The 24961-nt window shown below is 34.2% G+C and overlaps 1 protein-coding gene and 1 long non-coding RNA gene across 3 annotated transcripts in view; both read right to left on the reverse strand.

Moving 5' to 3' along the window:
- Positions 1-2289: 2289 nt before the first annotated feature.
- LOC139895861 (telomere repeat-binding protein 4-like) lies at positions 2290-6625 on the reverse strand. Of its 2 annotated transcripts, none has more exons than XM_071878413.1 (10): positions 6424-6625; positions 5272-5411; positions 4414-5176; positions 4112-4324; positions 3971-4033; positions 3803-3882; positions 3459-3694; positions 3039-3359; positions 2888-2951; positions 2290-2790 (listed from the first exon to the last, which is right to left on the reverse strand). In XM_071878413.1, exons 2-10 carry the CDS (start codon positions 5353-5355, stop codon positions 2605-2607), a joined length of 2010 nt encoding a protein of 669 aa, XP_071734514.1. In that variant the 5' UTR covers positions 5356-5411; positions 6424-6625; the 3' UTR covers positions 2290-2604. The 2 variants fall into 2 exon arrangements, with proteins under 2 accessions (XP_071734514.1, XP_071734513.1); XM_071878412.1 differs by having other exon boundaries at positions 5272-5414.
- Positions 6626-9467: 2842 nt separating this feature from the next.
- Positions 9468-24961, reverse strand: part of LOC139895862 (uncharacterized) — a 30936-nt gene continuing 15442 nt past the window's right edge. The window contains exons 2-5 of the long non-coding RNA XR_011776056.1: positions 11866-11918; positions 11682-11775; positions 10532-10694; positions 9468-10437 (exon numbers count right to left, since the gene is read on the reverse strand). This is a non-coding gene — a long non-coding RNA (uncharacterized lncRNA). The remainder of the gene's footprint in view (positions 10438-10531; positions 10695-11681; positions 11776-11865; positions 11919-24961) is intronic.

The following is a 24961-nucleotide window of genomic DNA, read 5'->3' on the forward strand; positions in this document are numbered from 1 at the left end:
TAATTAGTATTATCATTAATATATTCATAATATTTATTATCATTAGTATTATTATGATTAAAACTTATATTAGTAATACTTAATTATTATGATTACTAATATTATCATTAACATGAAAACGATATAAAAGACGATTAAAAGCTATTAAACGAATCAATTAAGAAATAATGAGTATGAGTATCATGATAAAATTTAAATATTGTAAGATAATGATTTAGATAAAATTATCGTTCTTATTATTTTTTTTATCATTACTATTATTATTATTAAAAGTATCGTTATATTAAAACTATCATTTTAACAAAAATTACCATTTTAATAGAAATGTCATTGTTACTATAAAATATCATTATTATTATCATTTTAAATAGAATTATTATTTTAAAAGATAATATTAAAAAGTATCATAAATATTAATGTTATCATAATTAGAATTATCATTTTATTTTAGTAATTATAAATATTGATATTTTAATTAATAGAATAATAATAATTATTATTACAAAATAATGCAACTTTACTTACTATTATTATAGATATTATTTTATCAAATACATATGAGATACAAACATATTTTTACTACGTGTAATAAAATTTCTTTAATAATACCTATCATATTATCTTTATGATATTAAATGAACTTTATAAATTTTATTACTTAAGATATATAAAAGTATATTTTTTTTATAAAGTCTTATTTATTAATAAATGAATTATATTATTTACTCTAATAAATTTTTTAAAGATATTTAAAAAAATATAAAACGACGATATTTAAACTATATATTAATCATGTATAGTTTTTGGAAATCATTTTGAGTCAAATTGACTTTTGTTGACTTTTGCATATTAGTCTCGAGCATTAGGATTGCGGTACACTATGACTTGACTTAAAATATTAAGACAAATATTGACCAACATATAAATACATAATTAATTTAGGTTTGTGAATCCGAGGCCAACCCTACTTTTGTTCAATGACGTCATATGTATTTTTACTACAAAATACAGTATGGTGAGTTTCATTTGCCTTTTTACCCTTTATATTTTTGGGCTGAGAATACATGCGCAATTTTTATAAATGTTTTACGAAATAGACACAAGTAATCGAAACTACATTATATGGTTGAATGATCGAAGCCGAATATGCCCCTTTTAGCTTGGTAGCCTAAGAATTAGGGAACATCACTAATTTTGAGAATTAGTGCACGCCTAATTGACGCGAATCCTAAAGATAGATCTATGGGCCCGACGAACCCCATCCAAAGTACCGGATGCTTTAGTACTTCGATGTTGTTTTATATCATATCCGAAGGATTTTCCGGAATGATAGGGGATATTCTTATATGCATCTTGTTAATGTCGGTTACCAGGTATTCAATCCATATGAATGATTTTTGTCTCTATGCATGAGACGTATATTTATGAGAACTGGAAATGAAATTCTTGTGGTCTATTAAAATGATGAAAATAAATGATTATGATAAACTAATGAACTCACCAACCTTTTGGTTGACACTTTAAAGCATGTTTATTCTCAGGTATTAAAGAAATCTTCCGCTGTGCATTTGCTCATTTTAAAGATAATACTTGGAGTCTTTCATGGCATATTTCGAAGAACGTTGCATTCGAGTCATTGAGTTCATCAAAGATTATTATTAAGTCAATTTATAGTTGGATAGTAGATATTATGAAATGATATGCATACCTGTCAATTTTCGATGTAAAGAAAGTTTGTCTTTTAAAAACGAATGCAATGTTTGTAAAATGTATCATATAGAAGTCAAATACCTCGCGATGTAATCAACTATTGTGAATCGTTTATAATGTATATGAACGGGTCCTTTCAAAAAATCTTAAATAAACCCCACCCAAATATTTAACAGGTCATATCTTCTCACTCGCAACGAGTTAAATTTTTCCGGCATCATCGTTAAACTCGAAATAATTTTACGAACACAACGTCACTAACTATACGCAAAACGGATTCTTTTTAAAAACGATAAATATTTGGGGTACTTTTCATACACGTTGATTTTGCGTTAAATTTTTAAAAGTCGACAATTCCATGGCGAAATGCGGAGATGCGGCTTCAACAACATCATCGTTAGCCACGAAATAATTTTACAAACTAAACGCAATAAAATACATTGAAAACCGAACCTCCGGCGCGAAACGAGGGTTTGAGAACTAGTTACGAACAAATCACACATAGATCTATTAAAACTATTATTATCATGATAATAATTTCCAGACAGAAAGGATCGAAAGGAATCCAGACAAGAAGTAAAAAGACAAGAATGAATCACATTGGTTAAAAATTACAAAGTGCATACAAACATAATGTGCAAATGAATGTTTATAAACCAAATTAAACATATATTTCCCTTCCAACTCAATTCACCAAATGGCCCTTAGTTTCCAACATATAGTAGAAAAGACTCTTTAGTCTTCAGGGCAATAAATTCAAAAGTAAAATTAAAAAAAGAAAAACTCTGAAATTGTGATATAATAATACAGTAATTCAAACAAGTTATAACTTCATTTTTTTTTTCCTATTTAAAATCTGTACACCACCATCCTCGGCCCATTTCAGCGTTCAAACTACATACATACTTCAACTTGAGTTTGAATGGGTTTGATCTGATGCTTCCCGTGTTGCTTATATTGATGTTGAGACCAGAAAGAATGTGCAGCCAACACGCGGTCCAACAGATTTTGTGGTACAGGCTCTCCCCTTCTTTGTTGAGGAGAGATGCTCGCCGTGTGAACCAATGTTTTCCATTTGTCCTGTACATATTGACCATTCACAATAATCATCAGTACTTATTTTATACCAACACTTGTTGAAAAATATAGACATCATAACAGAATGTAAAACTCTTACCTTCAAGTCAACATAAGTTCGGTGGCTTGCATCATCAAATGCACGAATTTTGACGTCACGCCATCTGCATTAATTTAATTAATTGATTATAAGAAAGAGGCCGTTTTACTACTGTTCACTGATAGCATAATTCCATTGAACAGGATATTACCTTCCGGTTCCTAGCATTTCGACAGCTTCCACAAGTGCTTCTACTTCAGAAACAGAGAACGGCCTCCTAGTTCTACGTTGTGAAAGTTCAGATCTTTTGCTTGGTTTATGGTTCATTGGGACGATTGAAAGTGCCTCCGGGTTCAGGGGTGTAGTAGGCACAATAGCTTTGCTATTTGCCACAATTTCTTCTGTCAACACATTACTTGTCAGCGGTTTACTTTCTTGATCTTTTTCAAATTGGTTGTCCAAGTTACTTGATTGAGGAGTATCCACTGTTGAGTTCAAGAAACCAACATCCATAACAGGGCTATCTGGATAACTGATATACATAAATAGCACAATATGAATATCATACAAGGAAATATTCAACAAATTGGCATCATGCAAGTATGCAACCTTTAGGAAGAATATATATTACCTAACTAGTAACTGATTATTGTCACATGTCAGCATCAATGGAGGTTCATCCTCCTCCAAAGACTGGGAGCGTTGCGGGAGACTAGGCTCCAATATAAATCCCAAAGTGTCACTGTTAACAGAAATGCCCGTTTGTTGTAACGTCCTGTCGTCATCTCTAATTTTCTCTCCTTCAAAAAGTACTCCTATATCCAGTTCACCTCCTAAAATAGCTGTCACAGCTTCCATAATATTCCTCTGTGGTAAAAAAAAAAAAAAAAATTAATACGTGCTATCGTGTATACTTTTCGGAGACAATTAAAGAGTGCTTGATTTTGGAAAACAGAGCAGGCTCGAGTTGTATACCTTCAAAGAACCTACTGTTGATGTATCTGCCATCTCAACGTGTAGTTCTGGCACTTTAAAGGACTTTATGCAAAATCTCACTAAACAAAGGAACATCACAACGTCACGCATGTGAGAAACATAAAACGAACAATACGACAGTGAATATATGAATGCTTGAGAGTGTACCGTGACCCTCCTTGGATTGAAAGTTATTTTTATGACTGAGCGCCGAAGATGTCACTGCTTTTTCTGTGACGCCGAAAAATCAGTTGGTTAACTAATTATTACAGATCAATGATCATAATAAACATGGAGAAAATTAAGGACCTTTATTTTTCACAGCAGCAGATGGCCTCCTTTTATCTCCACTGACACTCGTCTCGGGTATATTAGATATACTTCCACTACTCGTCTCCTGAATATAATCAGGTTTTGAGCTATGATGAAATAGCTTCCTTCTCTTAGAAGCAATATCTGCTTGATAGTGTTCTCGCTTGTATATATTTTTCCTGCTAGGGTCAAAGGTTTTGACTCCAAGACCTAAAAGAAGCAAAAACATGACTTAATAAGAAAAGTATCACATATTCACATGACAAATTTAAAATAGTTTAAGAGAGGTCTCCACTTACAGGTAGTGTTAGAGGGTTCGTAATCTTTCAGCTTCGGAGCTGCTTTCCACTTAGTAGTCAGCATCTTCCTTATTCTTCTGTTACCACCATGCGATTGCAACCTAAATGCCTTCATTTTGGTGCTACGGTGATTGTAACTAAAATAATTTTCATCATCATCTCTAATTCCTATCTTTACATTTCTCCTATGTACACTGCTATATGATTTGTTCAGTACACTATTATTCACATATGATTTGACTGCAGTCAAATTATCACTTAGTTTTTCTACAGCCTCTGTCTGTACCTTGGCTGTATTAGTATCCATGTTAATATCATATAAACCCCCATGACTACAGTTAACTTCATTCTTGCCATCAGATGATTCGAACTTAACAGTAGAGTCAGCTTCTTTTATGAAGTCTGAAGTGGTAACTATAGAAGCATGTTCTAAACCAGATTCATTATCAGACTGTGGCTGATCCTTTAATGATGTGTCTAGCTTTAACTCTAAATTAGGGGGTTCGGGAACAAGCTCACTCTCACCGAAGCATCCTTGATCAATATAATCTAACCTTGTAGGTTTGACTTTGACTTTGGCTTCCAGAGGTTCCTGCTTAACAACACTTTTAGGAACATTAGTATCTTCTTTTCCTTCTGGACCTGTGCTTGAAGCAGAAGCAGAACTTTCGCTCTCCTGCAATAACTTGCCAGCTACAGCTGCCAATAACTCAAACGGGCAAATTTCGGTACCCACTGACCATTTTTTCACACTTGAATTCCTCTGTAATCAACAGAAAATTCATGTCATTGAAAGTCTGAACAAATCATGTGGGATAAATTTGTTTTATCAAACTCAATCGTTTAAACATTACTTACCCGTACGGACCTGGGAGCTTTAGGTACCACAGGGGCACGAAAGCCATCAAATCCTCCATAATATAATTTCTTCTGAGCCACCATCTCTTAGGCAGACATACCAAATATGAACCTCAACCACAATGTCGAACTGATAGGGCCTTCTGTTATTAAATTATATAAATATCAGAACTTTTTTATATCACAAACATTTCTTGAATTCTTAGTTGATACAGTATATAACTACCACAACATCAAGATCAAAACAACATTAAATAGATAAATCAACCGATAGCATAAATAGCTGATCTGGAAATCAATTTTCCTTCCATTTCAATTCGATTTGACTCAATGATAAATGCAACAATTTAATGATATGAACATGAACAAATAATTGAACACCAAAAACTCGATCCCATAATTTGGGAGGTGATATTGATAATGACAAATTTTAATAATAGATATAGCAGTACAGATCTATAAAAAGCTGGCCTTAGTCCCCACATAAAAATAAACCGCCCTGATTCAAGTCAAACATTTTTCAACAAAATTATACACATATGTAAAAATATATATATAAAATATTATAGTAAAAGTACCTAAAAGTAAAGGGAGTTGACGCGTACACCACTTGTTTTTTTTTTTTTTTTTTTGGCCATATATCACCAAACTACAATCTCTGGTGTATGGTAAAATAAGTGATGTACGTATCAGCTCCCAAAAAGTAAAACCACGAAATATTAATTTACTACTACTTATTTATAATTTATAAAAATATAGAAACCTCATCCACAAATTATATAATAGTAAAATAGTCATAATAAATCTCATAATCATACTATTCACATTTGTTGCTAAAAAAATATGGTAATTAATTCACATTTAATTTAGCAAATTTACAAATCATCTTATTACTACGTATATTTAAAGCTTAATTTCGAAATTAACACGTATTCACAATTTTGAGAAATCGAACGCGATCAGACATGGAGAGATATAGATAAAATTTTGTCCATAATCCGATCCGATCTATGCACTAGCAATTACGTCGGAGATCTGATCAAATCGCATAGATAAACACGAAATCTAGCGAATCTGAATACCGCGATTCGTTGTATACAATTCGATTTGAATACAAAAACATAAAAGTATAGATCGATGGGATGAAATTACCTAATTTCGATGAAAAACCGATTGATCAGGTCGATTCGTATGATACACGTAACTGTACAAGAAGCGTGAGATTTCAAATCTTCTGTGCAATTATAACAATAATGGAGAAGGTGTATAAAATTAAATCTATATCTATATATGTATATGTATACGTATATATGTATATAGATCGATAACGAAATTGGAAATAAAAAACCGCCAAGTGGTTTTGGAGAAAACAATCGAAATAAGAAATGGAGGGGGTTTAAGGACCGGGTTTATATATTTATGTTTTTAGAGAAGAAGGGTAATAAAGTAAATTAGAAAAAGGAAAATGGAATGAATGAGCAGGTGACCATAAACCTCTCTAATCTTTTTGGGTACGGTTTTTAGGACCACTTTACCCTTCCCAAGTTTGCGTGGATATGTGGATAGCTTTTGACACGTGTTTGGGTTTTACGAGCTCCTTAACTTCTTTTTTTGTTTTTCCTTTATTTATGTTATCTTTAATCTTTATTCATTATATTATACTATACTATATATACTAGTAATATGCTACTACCTCCGTCTCATTCCAATATGGCAGTATTTCATTTTGGGCTGTCCCATTCTGATAGTCCACTTTTATAAATAAAAAGGAAAGAAGATATTTCATTGGTGGATCTGGAGAGAGAAGATATTTCATTGGTGGAGAAATGAAGTTAGTGGAATTTCCTAAAACTGCGTGTTTTTTGTCTGTGGACCATTGAAATGAGACGGAGGGAGTAATATATACTAATCAGTGTAATGGGTAACAATCATATCTAGCCACCTCGCCAAAAAAAAAAAACACTGTTATACTGTAGCAATCACTGTAGCAATGTTAATGTAGCATTTTTTTTTTTTTAAAACCATCTAATTTGTGACTGCTTTGTTTTTAATAATAACAATCTGAAATTTTTACAATAAAATTCTTAAATTAGTTGTAACCACATAATTATACTAATTGGATAGTAATATTTTTTAAAGTGACTGATGCTGTCTTGATGAAAAAAGAATAGAATAAGTTGAGCCCAGTTCAAAATAAAATAAAAATATAAACTAATACATAGTTGTAGTTTTAGACAAAAAAAAAAGATAAGGGTGGCGGTGTCGGAAGAGTGCGACGATTCAGATTTGTAAGGAGGCTGACTATTTGCTGGTGGTAAGCGGCGGTTGGGTATGCAATTTAAAATAATGGTAAAAAAAGTTATGCAAATTCAATTGCACTACAAATTTCATAGTAATTTTTGAAATGATATTATAATTATATGAAATCGTAAACAAAAATTTTTTTGCACACCGCCGCAAAGCGCGGTCCACTTTACTAGTTAATTATTAAATTATTAATTTTAATCTTTAATTAAATTAAATTAAAATTAGATGCGTATAAAAACATAAAAGACGTTTTATTCAAATTTATAGAGAAGACGATTATTTTATGTCTTTTCATTGTTATATAATTATCATTAACTAAATACTTTACTTTTCTCATTATGATTGTTCGCTAATAATTATAGTACTATAATAGTGAAATGACCCGTAAAACCACGTATTTGTTTAAACGAAACAGTTTAATGATATGTTTAGGTATTAAGTGAACGTAAATGCAAAAGTCATTTAGTTTAATGACCCGTGGAACCACAGAGTCCGACTAAGAAACTCGTCAGCTGAACATTTCATCAAACACCTAAAATGCATATTAAACAATCCACATCCAATCATAAGAGATAATATTGGTTGTCATTTTATTTAAAAGTTTAAATTAAAATATAAATTTCGAATTGGTTTTCTTCTGCCTAGCTTTTATACTTTCGTGTACTCAATACAAAATAATTAATTAAGATAATTCAAAATTATTTAACTTTAATAATTAAAATAATTAATAATAAGATTTAATAATAATAATTAATTGATAAGATTTAATAATAATAATTAATTAATATTAATAAGATTTAATAATAATAATTAATTAATAAGATTTAATTTTAATTCAAAATTATTTAGATTAATGACATCACCACCATGCTTAGATTTTTTTCTTTTATTTTTTAATTTTTTTAACAAAGAAATTAGCCTAATAATAACATCATCATTTTAGGATTTTAATAGAAACTATAGATAGATTGAATTTCAATAAATACTAAGTGAATATCAATTTTATTATTTTATTCGAGTCAAGTTTGACGTTATAATGATAATTACGAGTATTAAATAAGACTAAATTTTATTGTCTGATAAATTTTAGTAACAATTAGTGAGTATTAATTTTTGTTGGAGTGAAGGAGCTTAAACAAAAACAAAGAAGCAGAATAACTCCCAACCGTGAGGCTCAAAGTCGCGAGCGCGAGATTGGTGTGGACAGGATTCGTGAAAGGGAAAAAGGAGCTCGCGAGATGGGCTCGAATGATATCTCGCGAACGCGAGCCATATGGAAGGAAGGGACTCGCGATCACGAGTTAGGTCTGGACGGGCCAAAGTATCCAAAAACGCGTTTTCTTGTTCGTTAAGTTGTTTCCTTGCTGAGTTCTGCCTATATAAATACCATAGTGTAACTCATAGCATGTATTACGAATTATATCAATAAAATCTCTTTAATTTAGTCTGTAGATTAAAGTAATCAACCCTTGATTACATATAACCACGTTATATTGTCATGTTCCTATTTTTCTTGTTATTGTCTTCGTTTATCTTTGTGGGTTGAGTAATTTTCTGAAATTACTCATATTATTGGATCACTAAACCTTACATTTTTTACAAAGAACAACATTTTTGGATGGGTAAAAAATATTAATTTGACGATAAAGATATTAATCAATTATTATTGTGACTTTTAACAAATTTAAAATAAATAGAATAACAAAACGGACGATTAATCTATTCGTCAAATCAATACAACTAGTTTATAACTCGCGATTTCTTGGGTTTTTAAAATAAGTGTACGAAACCTATTTTGAGAGGTAAAAGAAATGTCTTGGAATAAATAATATTTGACAAACGAAAGAAAAAAAGATCAATATGATGGAATATAACTCATTATGTTATATAAGTACATGTACAATAAATCACAATTAGTAAGACGAAGTACAATACAATTGTTTAACGAATGTGTAGCAAATATGAAAAGAAAGTGAACAATAAATAATGATTCTAATCCCTTGTAATACGCATTAATTTACAATAATGATTTAGCGAATTGTTTTCTTTTTAGCATCTCTTGAAGCTTAGTCAAAGTTACGCGTCAAACCGAAAAAAGTTAAAAATAATAATAGTTCAAGAGAAAATACATCAACCAAACCACCAAAAGCTACCAAAGCCTTTTTCAAAGCATGCAACCTGGTCTATAATTTTCTTCTTTAACTAATTTAGATTATTTTATTTTTGTAACGGAGAAGTTAAATGTGATCATCAGATTAATTATAATGAACACGAAAAACTTATGATTTTAAGATTTGTGCTTGTAAAAAAAAAAGAGGAATCTCATTAAAGTAATAAAACAAACTTATATGATAGTCATCGTAATGACGATAGAAAAGCCAAAAAACAGTATTAGTTTCAACAAACTTGATCAAAACAAAATATCAGAATTTATAAAGTTGCAACACAATTCTTATCTATTACGAGAAAAAGTGTAATAAGAAAAGTCTTCGAAAGCCACAACGTTTAATGTTAATGCATACAAACTTTCTGTCATTCAACATTAAATTCAATTAAATTCAATATTAAATTAAATAATAGTAAGAGCATAATTGAATTATGTCTTTGTAACCATATGTTAATTACTTTTGTAAAAAATCAATGATTTTGGACAGGAAGTGGTTTACGGAAACCCAGCCCATATAACCCGTCCATAATGGTATTTCAAGCAAAAACACCCGGATGAAGTCGATTTATCGTGTACACAAACATATAATACAGTACATCACATTATATACTTTACCTTTCAGTATCTGTCCCTCCGATCATAACCACTTTCTCTCTTCCACTCTCACCTTCTTCTCTTGCCTTTTGTGCTTCCTGCATATAAGTTTATATTCAATGTTGAATATGCACATATAAGTCTAGCAACAATAGTAAAATGAGTTTAATGTCAAACAGTGCAGTAACCCACCTCTTCCTCCCTTGCTTTCTTTGCATTCTCTGCAACCTCCAACACTTCTTTTTCGATCTATTTTTCAACTAAAAAGGGGATTTAAGTGGTCATTCAAGTAATTACTTGCAGATTGAACTGTTTGAGCACATATAGATCAGGATCATCTTCAAATTCTGAAAATCTACAAAAGAAATGCAAGTAAAACAGCTAAAACTAATCTATATACTTATGAATGAGTCAATTCGAGTAATGTTCTTTTATCTCATACTGTTCAATTACATTATCAAAAAATAGAAATAACAATTTTAACTACTCAAACACGAACTAAAAAATTAAAATTAACAATAAAGTTGGCTTAGAAGGAACTCGATAAACTGCAGTCTTCCAGAGTATATTCCTTAAGCATAATACTTCCAAAATCTTTTATCAACACATGAATTGTTTTTGATATTAAAGATTACTGATATCATATTATCCAAACTATTTATACATGAAAAACGTAAAATGCTCAACATTATTTGTTTATGGCCAATCCAATCAGACGTATAAAAAACAATCTTTTTCGGTTGTCGAATGTGAAGATGTTGCCTCCTCTACTGACACCAAACACTAACATGTAAGTGAACCAGCTCCATGATTCCAAAATGCATATAATTTAACAAAATTCAAACTCTACATAAGCTAGAGTGCTAAAAGAAAAAGTAATACTCAAGTCACCAACAATCCTACTAAGTAACAATTAGTATCAGGAAACAAAACTTGTAACACTTAGCCATTAAATGAACGTACTGCAATACATCTCTTCTTATGGTAGGATTTTGCCATTTTTTTTTTTTTTTTGTGAAAATGATTAGTAGCCCTATTAATACACATACAATTGTGAAGATGAGAGGCACATATAAATGAAACAGAAGATGAAAAGAAACCTTGTTTGTTCGATTTTGAATCTCTTTTATTTTTTACTTTTTTTTCAAAAGCTGTCTTCCTGAGGGTTATACAACACCTATTAATGCAAAGATAAATACTAATTTCATAGAACAGTGTTAACACATATATTTTGTAAACTGACCTGTGGTTTCCTTTAACATAAAATAAAACATTAAAATATATGTGTTAACATAAAGTGTTAACCATAAAGATCAGGTTGGGTTGATCATACGATAATTACCTAATTGGTTGATCACAAACAAGCATCCTGAGAGAAGCTTTGATGAACGATCTATTTGAATTCTCCAATTCCATAGTGTTTTCTATCAACGTTTCTAAAAGATATATACATACATATACATATATAAATTAAATTAAATATACATCTAACATGAAGGAGTTAATGAATAATACGAAGCTCGTACCATGATTGCTTTTTCCTGTGGGAGATCATCGGCATATTTTGTAGAACTACTGCCTGTTAGAAATATGTTCTCGGGTTGGCTACGGTTCGATCGTGGTTTGACCGTGGTACATATATTCATAAGATATGCCCATGACATTAAATAATAAAAGTCCATTTATCATATTCGGTCACACACAAAGGCCAATCTTAAATTGTTTGATATACCTTCTAATCGGAAATTAATTTATTAATCATTAGTTAATGGTTTAATAAATTAAGTAAGTTTTTTTTTATGTGTGTACATATACTTACAAATCTAAATATATAAGATTTGATTTGATATAAATAAGATTTGATTTGATTTGTAAATCTTATTTTATATAAAGATTTGTACTATAATCATATTTTATATAATATATAAGATTTGATTTGATATAAATAAGATTTGATTTGATTTGTAAATCTTATTTTATATAAAGATTTGATTTTGCAAATTTTTTAAAATCTTTCCAAATCTTTATATTTGTATTATATGTATCAATTTTATTCTATATAATACCAAGTCTTGGTATTGAAAATATATAGAAACTTGAGATACAAAAACACACATACAAAATGATATTTCTCTTTCTCTTTTTCAAGTAACCAAAATACTTGAGATCTATAATTGGGTTCGGTTTTGGTGGAAATAAGGAAAAGAAAAGATCCGTTAAGTAGAAGGTATAGATTGAAACAAGGTTGAAACTTTGGGTGTCTACCGTTTAGAGGAACTCTTCTTTGGGTTTTTCAGATTCGATCTTCAAAAGGCTACAAAGGTTGTATTCTAATCTTCTCTTGTTTAATTTCGTTAATTTTATTTTGTTTGCTAAAGTTTTGTACAATGATCCGTGGAAGAGTATGATTTTGTAAAGTTTTTAAAATGCTTCCGCTCGCTTTGAATTTGTATCATACTCCAACAGTGGTATCTGAGCCATCTTGTACAAGTTTTAGCAAACTTTTCTTATGATATTTAGTTTTGATGGATGCGTTGTGCATGATTTTTGGAGATGATCATGCATAACAAACATGCAAAACAAGTATCATGATTTATGTTTTATGTTTCCTAAATACTAATTTGAATCTTGAATTTTGGCAAAATGTAAAATGGGTTAAATTCATTTTTTTTCATTTAAGAAATTTTTTTCAGCCTGGACAGTCCGTATTTGATGGACTGTTTCGGGGCTTTAAACTCAATATTATTGTATGAGACCAATTGCATTTGAAAGCTAACTGAAAGAACTTAAATTTGAAAAAAAAAATCATCGAAAACGGATTAGAAATGAGTAAGATATGACCATTTAAAGTTACATATATGAATCTGCCAAAATCCGAAAATTTTAATGGTAACTTGCATGTTGACTATTAAAGATTCAATGTTTAGGAAAATAAGTACATGAATTCTTTTCATGTTTTACATGAAATGAGAAAATTAAAATTATTAATTTTAGACTTTATGCTTTGGTAAAGTGAATAAATCTCCAACATGTTTTGATTCACTTAATATGTTTATTTGGATAGTTTTGGCATGAAAACCATACTTACAAAATATGAAGTGAGTTTACATACATATGTTATGTAAACAAGGATTGAATATTATAAGTGCCATTAAGTGTTGTTTAAATCAATCCTTATCGAAACATGTTATATGAAAATGGACGGTTGGCACTCCATTTGTTATGTATGTGATTGTTGTATGAAATCGGTAGTATTTGCCTCAATAAGACCCTTGTGTGGATGTTTGGTTGTATGATTTAATTTATTATTTATTCGGGATGAATGTAATAATTTATTAAACGACTTGCATGTCGTCTTTCTATTTATATTGTATTTTTAATAGTATAGAAAATAGAATAGTTATTTTGTAAGATAATGCAACCAAGATTGAAATCAAGAAGACGATGTTCACAAGGCGGCCCATCCGAGCATATAATGGAGATGGCGGTTTTAGTGGGAGCCAATTCTCACACAAGGTTATGTCCCTAGTTGACCATGTTTTTCCGTGTGTTGGCTCACCGGAAAAACGCATAGGACTCGAGGCATACTACCGATAATTGCGTGTCATGATTATTATTGTTTTATTAAAACGGTTTGGTTAAAATTAGTTTAACAAACGCAACACGCAATACATAATTAGCAAATGTTTTAAAATGGTGTAAACTACTTTTGCTAAAAGAAAACAAAAACCCGTTTTAAATGTAAACTTTACGCTATCCATGAGTAGTACACACATCCGAACCTTCTACCTGTTAGAGTTCGCGATACCCGAGAGTCTTGGGCCAGACTTTAATTGGGTGTTGGGAAGGGTGAGGTGAATTTCGCGATACCCGAGAGTCTTGGGCCGGATTTCACGTGTATCTATCACGGACGGTTTACAATCTGAAATCGTGGTTTGCGGCAAACCCGCCACGAGGAAAGATTAGCGTAGAAGGGATTAAACATGCCAAGTGAAATAATTGATTATCACTAAATCCCGCAGAACCTAAGAATTTCATAATGGATGAAATTGGTAATATAGTTACCTACCTAAATAGCTTATGGTTGGCGATCCGCGGCGAACCCATCGTTAACATAAGTGAAATATGGATCTTAGCCTTGTTAATTATAATTGTTTGAATATTAAACACACTTGGGTAATTATCTTAACAAGGTTTAAACATATCAAACTAACTAATACAACTTACTTTAAAAATAAAATATGACAGATGTCTGCAACAAATACAAACCTACTCCGTCGTCAATCACTAATTTCTGCCTTAAAGGGCTCCTCGAAAAGGACAAGCTTACGGGCTTGAACTACATGGACTGGCTTCACAACCTAAGAATTGCTCTTAGGATGGAAGGAAAGATCAGGGCAATTGAGGAACCCTTACCGGCAGAACCCGGATCGAGAGCTACTCAAGCAGCTAGGGACGAGTTTGAAAAACGGCGTTCCGAGTCTAATGAGGTAGCATGCTTGATGTTGGCGACCATGTCTCCAGAGCTCCAAAAGGGCATGGAGAGCTTAGGGTCGTATGACATGCTTAACCAACTCAAGGACATGTTCCAACAACAAGCAAAATGGCAACGGGAAGTAGCGTTAGTGTCCATGTACTACAAATAAAAGGGTACATAGACCGGTTGGAGCGCCTTGGTTTTTCCATAAGTCAGGAGCTTGCAACGGATTTTATCCTGAACTCGCTGACTAGTGCATATGAAGGATTCATTATGAACTATAATATGAACAATATGGAGAAAACAATCATGGAGCTCCATGGCATGTTGAAAACTGCTGAGGCTAACATGGCCAAAGCTAAACCCGCAACTACCGTTCTAGCCATTCGTGAAGGTGGGATTAAGAAGAAGAAAAACAAAGCAAAGGGCAAGAACAAGGGCAAGGGTAAGGTTGGCACGTCCAACTTCAAACCTAAACCTAAGGGCATTGCTAACTCTTCTACTTCAAAGATCCCGCAAACCAAGTCTCCTGAAGAAGAAATATGCTTTCATTGTGGGGATAAAGGACATTGGAGGCGCAATTGTACTAAGTACTTGAAGGAACTTAATGAACTACGGGCTAAGGGAGTCGCCGTACCTTCAGGTTTGTTCATGATTGAACTAAACAATACTACTATTTCTAATTCCTGGGTATTGGACACGGGATGTGGTACTCACATTTGTACAAATGTGCAGGGACTCACAAGAAGTAGGAAGCTGAAGACCGGGGAGCTTAATCTAATCATGGGGAATAAGAATGTTGCCTCTGTTGACATGATTGGAGAATACAAGATTTCTTTTGATTCTGGTTTATGTATTGTTTTATCTAATGTTTGCTACAGTGCCAAAATGGCAAGAAACATTATATCTTTTGATGCTTTATTTAATGATGGTTTTAATTTTAGTTTTGATAATGGATCAATACTTGTTCACAAAAATGGGATGTTTTATTTCAAGGCTAGTCCTTGTAAAGGCATCTTAGAAACCACAGCAAAGCTAAATGATAGTTCAATCTACAATGTTGATTCATCCAAAGATGTTTTGGATAAAACGTATCTATGGCATTGTCGTTTAGGCCACATAAACAAGAAACGCATAGCCAAACTCCAGTCAGATGGAATTCTAGAATCATTTGATATAATATCGTATGATGAATGCGAATCTTGCTTATCAGGAAAAATGACAAAGGCACCTTTCACAGGAAACTGTGAACGGGCAAAGGATCTGTTGGGATTGGTACACACTGATGTGTGCGGTCCGTTCAGATCACCTACTAGACACAAGGAACGATACTTCGTTACATTTACTGATGACTTCAGTTGTAACATCCCGCCTTTTTCCGTTTACTTTTTCGTTTAACTATTTAAATCCCGTTATATGTTTATAACATCTCCCGTTAATACGTGTTTTAAAAATATCTCGTCTAGGTAATTCACGCACCCGCAACCGAACTTGAGGGACTAGTTTCGCCAAAATGCCAAAGAGGTGACTAGCCTTTGACTAGTCAACCCCCACCCCCATCTTTTCTTTTTCATTTTCCCTTTTCTTCTTCTACTTCCATATTTTCTCTCAATTTCTCAAACAAGGAATCATCATCTAAATCCAAGCTAGCGGGTGTCTTGCAAAACAAATTACATATTTGAAATCCTTGCAACTTCCTCTTCGATTCCATACCGACTTCATCAAGTTTGGGTAACTTTTTAAAATCACTAGATTTTGTGTTCTTGATATTTTTGAACTTATAAAGTTGTTAATTAGTGTCTATGGCTCAAGTCTAACATGAATATATGATTTATATGCTCGATTTCATTATTTGAAGTAACTAGCTTGAGTATGAACTTTGGTGTGTTTGATTTGGTGATTTGGTTGTTTGAATGTTGTTAAATGTTATAAATGCATGTATTAAATGTGTTCCTAGTATCACTAGCTTCAAATTGATGTGTAGGTTGCTTGAGAAAACTCCATAAACTTGATTAGTGATTTTGGTGAATTCGAGTTAGGGTTTGATAAGCTTGAAATGAATATTTGATGCATTGAATGACATGAATTGTAGTTAGTAAGTAGTTAGTTGTATTGTATGCTCGATTACCTACAAAACGGCATGTTATATGTATGCATTAAATGCCCGAATCATAAATGTGCACTTATCAAATTTGTGTATTAAATGTGTGCATTAATTGATCATTTACTTTGGAAAGCCGATTGTTACAAATAACATTTTTGGTTGGTGAAATGTATTTAGTTGTGTTCTTTGTCAAATTACCTTTCTAACGATATAAGATACGAGTTCTAAGTATTAGCGGTTTGCGAGTTATGCTTGAAAGTGTTTGGAATTGAGACTTGGACATTTGAGACTGACCAGGTACCAGTTCCCGTGTATTGTCGCGGCGCGACAATTTGGGGCCGCGGCGCGGCCTAAGCCGTGTCCAGTTTCTGACCTCTTTGGTCAAAATACGAAAAATGTTTGGCACACTATGAACCTCCGATTCACATGAGACTTGTTCTAACATGCTTATATATGAATAAAAACCTCAGAAAAATAGTTCGGGACCCGACCCGAACGTGTTGACTTTCGTTGACTTTGACCGACCAAAGTTTGACTTTTTGTCAAACTTAACCAAATGATTATGCAACCTTCCTAACTTGTTTCTGTACTTGTATCTTGCATGAAACTTGACAATTTGATTCACATGCTACATAATCGAGTCGTAACGAGCCATAGGACTAATTAAACATCTTTAACCTATCGTGTTTACCGTTATTGATACGACCTATTGGTTTAGGTCAAGACTAGCACTATCCTTCGCACACGTTACTTTGTGAAGTACTTTTCATACGTGCACTCAAGGTGAGATCATAGTCCCATCCTTCAAACAACTTTTATGCTTTAAACTATGGGATGAGAAACATATACGTATCATACTTTTACACTTTAAACACAAGTACGAAAATGAACATTCCACGTACGGGTTTGAACAAAAAGCCTCAATTCAATTATCATTAGTTACACTTGCAGGGTGTAAACGTGAACTTATATTATGTGATCACATGGGCTTGACGAGCCTCATTCGGACGGTTCGCTACCGTTAGCGGATGAAATATATTTTCGGGTCTAGTGTATGTTCTAACACTACGCGAAGGGTGCAAAACAGTTAAGTTTGATAATTGGGTGCCCGCGAAACAAATAACAACTTTGGAATGCAAATGATTTAGATAATCATATTATATTAAATCTTGTGGTTCAAATGCAACGTTTACTAAAAGACCTATGATTTCACCAACGTTTTCGTTGACAGTTTTCTATATGTTTTCTCAGGTCCTTGAAAGCTACTTGATACATGCTTCCGCACTCTTTTTGATACTTGCTTGGATGTCGAGTATACATGCATAGATGGAGCGTCTTTTGACTACTTTAAATTGTGTCGCATAGGTTTCATTCGTACGTTAAACATTGTAATGTAACTAGTCTTTCGAACTACATTTGTAAACTTGAAACATCCTTTTTCTTATAAAATAAATGCGACATATTTTGGTCAAAAGTCATAATAAAGACTTATGACCACGCAACGGGACCGAAGTAGTCGGCGCCGTCAAACATGATTTGGTCGGGTCGCTACAGATGGTATCAGAGCATTGGTTGTAGGGATTTAGAGTTCATTGGTGTCAACCCTGAGTCATAGGGTACATTGGTGAGTCTAGACTACAACCGGCATATAGACTTGAAGTAGGAATTACTTGACTATTTGTGCATTTATACTCGAACGCTTCTACTCATATCTACTCTTATTTCATCTAAATCTCACGTTGTTTAATTTGATTGACACGCCACCTTGACTATATGAAATAATGTCGAATGCACATATGAATCAGGGTAATATAATTTCCGGGATTATATTACGGTGACTCATATGAACGTTCCGACATTATGACATAAAGAATTTAAGGCGAGTCAAGGAAAATTTTCTCTCTATCTTTATTCCATATCACGGTTAGTATTATTTAGAATACTAACCAACGGTATTCTTTTGTTTTGAAGGAACAATGCCTCCTAGTCGTGCACCACGCCGTGAAACACCCGAACAAGCTCTACAACGCATGATAGCCACCGCCGTAGATGCGGCCATGGCCGGTCACTCATCCAACAACAATAACAATAATAATAACAACAACAACAACAACAACAACAATGGAGCCGGTAACTCAAACGAGGGATGCTCCTATAAAGCCTTCATGGGGTGCAAACCTCACACTTTTGATGGAACCGGGGGACCGGTTGTGCTCACTCGATGGTTTGAGCAAACGGAAGCCGTCTTTAGCATAAGTGGTTGTCGGGACCAAGACAAGGTCAAATACTCCACTCACACTTTCGCCGGTGTCGCTCTTACATGGTGGAATACTTATGTACAATCGGTGGGTACCGATGAAGCTCACGCCCTCTCTTGGGCCGATTTAAGGGAAAAGATGGTCATCGAATATTTCCCTCGCGAAGAAACCCGAAAGCTCGAACAAGAGCTAAGAACCTTGGAGGCGGTCGGAAACGATCTCAATGCCTATAATCAACGATTCGCCGAACTATCCTTGATGTGCCCAAACCTCGTGAACCCCGAATCTCAAAGGGTCGAACTTTATATGTATGGTCTTCCAAAGAGCATCAAACAAGGGGTGATGTCATCCAAACCCGCTAACCTACAACAAGCTTTGAACATGGCCCGCCAATTGATCGAAACGGTTGACGAAATCGTAGTACCGGCGCCTAAATCCGAGGACAAGTCGGGTAACAACAAAAGAAAATGGGAAGCCCCTCAATCAAGCAACAACTACAACAACAACTTCACCAAAAAGCCTTTCACCTCCGACGCCAAGAAAAGTTATGGCGGAAATAAACCCTTTTGCAACAAATGCCACAAACACCACTATGGTGAATGTAGCAATCTATTTTGCCACCGGTGCCAAAGGGGTGGTCATGTGGCCAACGATTGTAGAAGTGCCGCCCCCGTCGCTCAAAAGGTGCCCAATGCACCAAAATCGGGTACTTGTTATGAATGTGGCCAAACGGGTCATTTTAGAAATGCCTGTCCGAAGAAGAAAGCCAACCCCAACACACGCGGCCGAGCTTTCAACATCAACACCGAGGAAGCCCGAGATGACAATGAATTAGTCACGGGTACGTTTCTCCTCAACAACACTTATGTTACTTGTTTATTCGATTCGGGTGCCGATAAGAGTTTTGTATCCAAGACTTTGACTCATTCTTTTAGCACTCCACCACTTCCACTAGATACCACTTATACCATTGAAGTGGCTAACGGGAAACTATTAAGTGCCGACACATATTACCGGGGGTGTACGTTAAACATTTTGGGTAAGGAATTTGAAATTGACTTGATACCCATGGAACTAGGAAGCTTTGATGTAATAATCGGTATGAATTGGTTAGTCAAAACGAAATCTCACATCCTTTGTGATCTTAACGCAATCCGAATTCCTATCGAGAATGGTGAACCTTTGATTGTTTATGGCGATAAGAGTTGCACCAGACTCAACCTCGTTTCGTGCCTTAAAGTTAGAAAACTACTCCGTAAGGGTTGTTTTGCTTTGCGATCCTTGCCCACGTTAAGAAAGTCGAGTCCGATGAGAAGCATATCGATGATGTGCCTATTGTTAGTGACTTTTTCGATGTATTTCCCGACGAATTGCCGGGTCTTCCACCCCATCGACCGATTGAATTCCAAATCGATCTTATTCCGGGAGCCGCACCCGTAGCACGTGCACCATATAGACTCGCTCCATTCGAAATGCAAGAATTGCAAAGTAAAATCCAAGAACTACTTGATCGTGGTTTTATCCAACCTAGCCATTCACCTTGGGGCGCTCCGATTTTGTTTGTTAAAAAGAAAGACGGATCCCTACGAATGTGCATTGATTATCGTGAACTAAACAAATTGACGGTTAAGAATCGATATCCTCTTCCTCGCATCGATGACCTCTTTGATCAATTACAAGGGTCTTGCGTATATTCAAAAATTGATCTCCGCTCGGGTTATCATCAATTAAGGGTTAAGGGGGAAGATGTCTCCAAAACCGCTTTTCGAACTCGTTATGGTAGTTATGAATTTCTTGTAATGCCATTTGGTCTCACTAACGCACCGGCGGTGTTCATGGATCTTATGAACCGCGTGTGCAAACCGTATCTTGACAAATTCGTTATCGTGTTCATCGATGATATTTTGGTCTATTCAAAAAGCGAAGAAGAACACGAGGAACACCTCCGACTTGTGCTTGAACTTTTAAGACAAGAAAGACTCTATGCCAAATTCTCCAAGTGTGAATTTTGGTTGAAGGAAGTTCAATTTCTTGGTCATGTTGTAAGTGACCAAGGTATTAAAGTCGATCCATCAAAAATCGAAGCCATTAGTAAATGGGAAACTCCTACTACTCCGACTCACATTCGTCAATTCTTGGGTCTCGCCGGGTACTATCGTAGATTCATCGAAAACTTCTCTTTGGTTGCACGTCCTCTAACCGCATTAACTCACAAGGGAAAGAAATTCATTTGGGCTACCGAGCAAGAATTCGCGTTCCAAATCTTGAAGACAAAGCTTACCACCGCTCCTATCTTGTCACTTCCCGAAGGCAACGATGATTTTGTTGTGTATTGCGACGCCTCGAAACATGGTTTTGGGTGTGTGTTGATGCAACGAACGAAAGTCATTTCTTATGCTTCTCGACAGCTCAAAATTCATGAATGAAACTACACGACACATGATCTCGAACTCGGAGCCGTTGTCTTTGCACTTAAAATGTGGAGACACTATCTTTATGGAACCAAGAGTACTATCTTTACCGATCACAAAAGTCTCCAACACATCTTCGATCAAAAGCAACTAAACATGAGACAACGAAGGTGGATTGAAACCTTAAACGATTACGATTGCGAACTTCGTTACCATCCCGGGAAGGCAACCGTAGTAGCCGATGCCTTAAGTAGCAAAGAAAGAGTGGTGCCTCTTCGTGTCCGAGCCTTAAACATCACCATCCACACCAACCTTAATAGCCAAATTCGGGTAGCCCAAGATGAGGCTCTCAAGGATGAAAACGTTTCACACGAGCTCTTGAACATTCTCGTCTCTCGATTCGAAACTAAGGAAACCGGACTCCGATATTTCGCCGGAAGGATTTGGGTGCCTAGTTATGGGAACCTACGAAGTCTCATTTTAGATGAAGCCCATAAGTCACGATACTCGATCCACCCCGGTGCCAATATGATGTACCACGACCTTAAACAACAATATTGGTGGCCGAACATCAAAAGGGACGTAGCTACTTATGTTTCCAAGTGTTTGACATGTTCCAAAGTCAAAGCCGAACACCAAAGACCGTTCAGACTACTTCAACAACCCGAGATCCCGCAATGGAAGTGGGAAAGGATAACGATGGATTTTATCACCAAACTACCAAAAACGACGGGCGGTTATGATACCATTTGGGTTATTGTTGACCGTCTCACCAAATCCGCACACTTTCTTGCCATGAAGGAGACCGACAAAATGGAGAAACTTGCGCAACTTTACATTAAAGAAATCGTAGCCCGACACGGTGTACCTTTATCGATTATCTCCGACCGAGATGGCCGTTTTGTTTCTAGATTTTGGCGTACCTTGCAAGAAGCGTTGGGAACGCGTTTAGACATGAGCACCGCATATCATCCTCAAACCGATGGACAAAGCGAACGTACAATTCAAACCTTGGAGGACATGTTACGAGCTTGCGTGGTTGATTTTGGAAAAGCTTGGGACAAGCACTTACCTCTCGCCGAGTTCTCTTATGTGATGACCCGTCCTAATCCACCTGGACGAATACATCAACATCTGGTCCCATTACGAGGTTTTGACCTCTATGTGATACGTTTTGTAACATTGCATTCGTTTGAAAAGGTTTTTCATAAATGAATATATAAATTCTAGGTTTTTAACATCTGATGATTTTTACGTATAGACAATCACCATTTAAATGGTTTACAATAATACATCTGTTGACAATACAGTCAAAATAAGGTACATGGTAATGGTTTGGTGAATGCAAGTTTCTTGTATATAGCATGTATGACTCCAAGCACATAACTTGTATCACGTATCAGCAAACAGCGGAAGACTTCTAGAAACCTGAGAATAAACATGCTTCAAGTGTCAACACAAAGGTTGGTGAGTTCATAGTTTTAATATTACACATAATCCGTATATCAATGTGGATTACAAAAGTTCAGTTATTTTATTCAAAACGTTTATCAATATGTTTTAAATAAAAGGTGGACCACAAGATTTTAGTTGTTTCATCCGAAACGTTTATCAATCGGTTCTACAAAGTTGAGCACCCTGGTAACTAAACTTTAATGTTTATATAATTTGTACCCTTTGTATAATCATCTTAATAATACACGCAAACCAACGTGTACGCTTCTCAAATAGCATACGTCCGTTAAAAGGCTAGTGCTCTAGCTCGGACGGGGATATCAAGCCCTATGGATCCATATATAACTACTCGCGCCCACCAGTTCTTATAACCGGCAGTTACTAGTTACCAAAGTTAAGGGATTTTCGGTTCAAACTCAGTGTAGAATTTAGTATGTACTTGTATCCATTGCGTTTAAAATAAAGTGCATGTATTCTCAGCCCAAAAATATAGATTTAAAGGGATCAATGAAACTCACACAAATCAGTTTTAGTTTTTGTATTCATTTCATAAAACAGCGCATGTATTCTCAGTCCAAAAATATGTATAAAAAGGGATCAATGAAACTCACACAAATCAGTTTTAGTTTTTGTATCCATTTCATAAAACAGCGCATGTATTCTCAGTCCAAAAATATGTATAAAAAGGGATCAATGAAACTCACACAAATCAGTTTTAGTTTTTGTATTCATTTCATAAAACAGCGCATGTATTCTCAGTCCAAAAATATGTATAAAAAGGGATCAATGAAACTCACACAAATCAGTTTTAGTTTTTATATTCATTTTATAAAACAGCGCATGTATTCTCAGTCCAAAAATATGTATAAAAAGGGATCAATGAAACTCACACAAATCAGTTTTAGTTTTTGTATTCATTTCATAAAACAGCGCATGTATTCTCAGTCTAAAAATATGTATAAAAAGGGATCAATGAAACTCACACAAATCAGTTTTAGTTTTTGTATTCATTTCATAAAACAGCGCATGTATTCTCAGTCCAAAAATATAAAGGGTAAAAAGGCAAATGAAACTCACGCATACAAATATTGCAAAACAGTTATTAAAGCATTTGCATGTATTCTCAGCCCAAAAATGTATATAAAAAGGGAATAATGAAACTCACCGTTTAATATTGATATACAATATTGTAGGAAAGCACGTAGACGCATCGGAGATGATAAACACGAGGTTTGCTTCACAAAAATACCCCCGAACATTACCCATAACCTCCTTGGTAATAACCCATATTTTCCCTAGCTCTAGCTCGCTTGGAAACTCGTTTTGAAAATTACTTGGACAACACTCCGTCGTAATATTTTATGTACATTATTATTTTTGTATCGCAAAAATAATAACACTAATAATAATAATAATAATAATAATAATAATAATAATAATAATAATAATAATAATAATAATAATAATAAATATTATACGGAGTAATATATGTGAAAAAAAATGGAATGAATTCGACTGAATTTATAGATGTTTTCTGGATCCAGCCTCCATGCGATCGCATGGAGTTTCTTTGGTATGCTCATGCGATCGCATGAGCTTAAATGACAGCTCAAATTTGATTTGTTTTGTAGTTCGTCGACATAATTAAATATTTATATAATTTATATAATTAATTATATATTATATTAAATTCACGTGCATAGTTGATTTGAAATTTTCGTTCCGATAAGTCGTACGTCATCACTCGACTTATGTCCCGGTTCTGGTTTCTCGAACGCATTTTCGTACGCTTAGAAAACTAGTACTTTTCGTTTTGTGACTCGTACCTTTGTCACAATATAAACTTAAATTATCCCTAAATTATATCACTCAAATTATAACTTATACATTTGAGTGTTTTGGTCATTTACTTCAATA

This window comes from Rutidosis leptorrhynchoides, chromosome 3 (genome assembly GCF_046630445.1).
Source record: "Rutidosis leptorrhynchoides isolate AG116_Rl617_1_P2 chromosome 3, CSIRO_AGI_Rlap_v1, whole genome shotgun sequence".
Lineage (NCBI taxonomy): Eukaryota > Viridiplantae > Streptophyta > Magnoliopsida > Asterales > Asteraceae > Rutidosis > Rutidosis leptorrhynchoides.

Bases quoted from the DNA above. Each gene is read 5' to 3' on its own strand.
- LOC139895861 (XM_071878413.1), bottom strand. From the start codon at position 5,355: ATGGTGGCTCAGAAGAAATTATATTATGGAGGATTTGATGGCTTTCGT. The intron at 5,177-5,271 runs GTAAGTAATGTT...TGTTGATTACAG, and splicing joins AAGCTCCCAGGTCCGTACGG to AGGAATTCAAGTGTGAAAAA. The intron at 4,325-4,413 runs GTAAGTGGAGAC...TGCTTCTTTTAG, and splicing joins CGAACCCTCTAACACTACCT to GTCTTGGAGTCAAAACCTTT.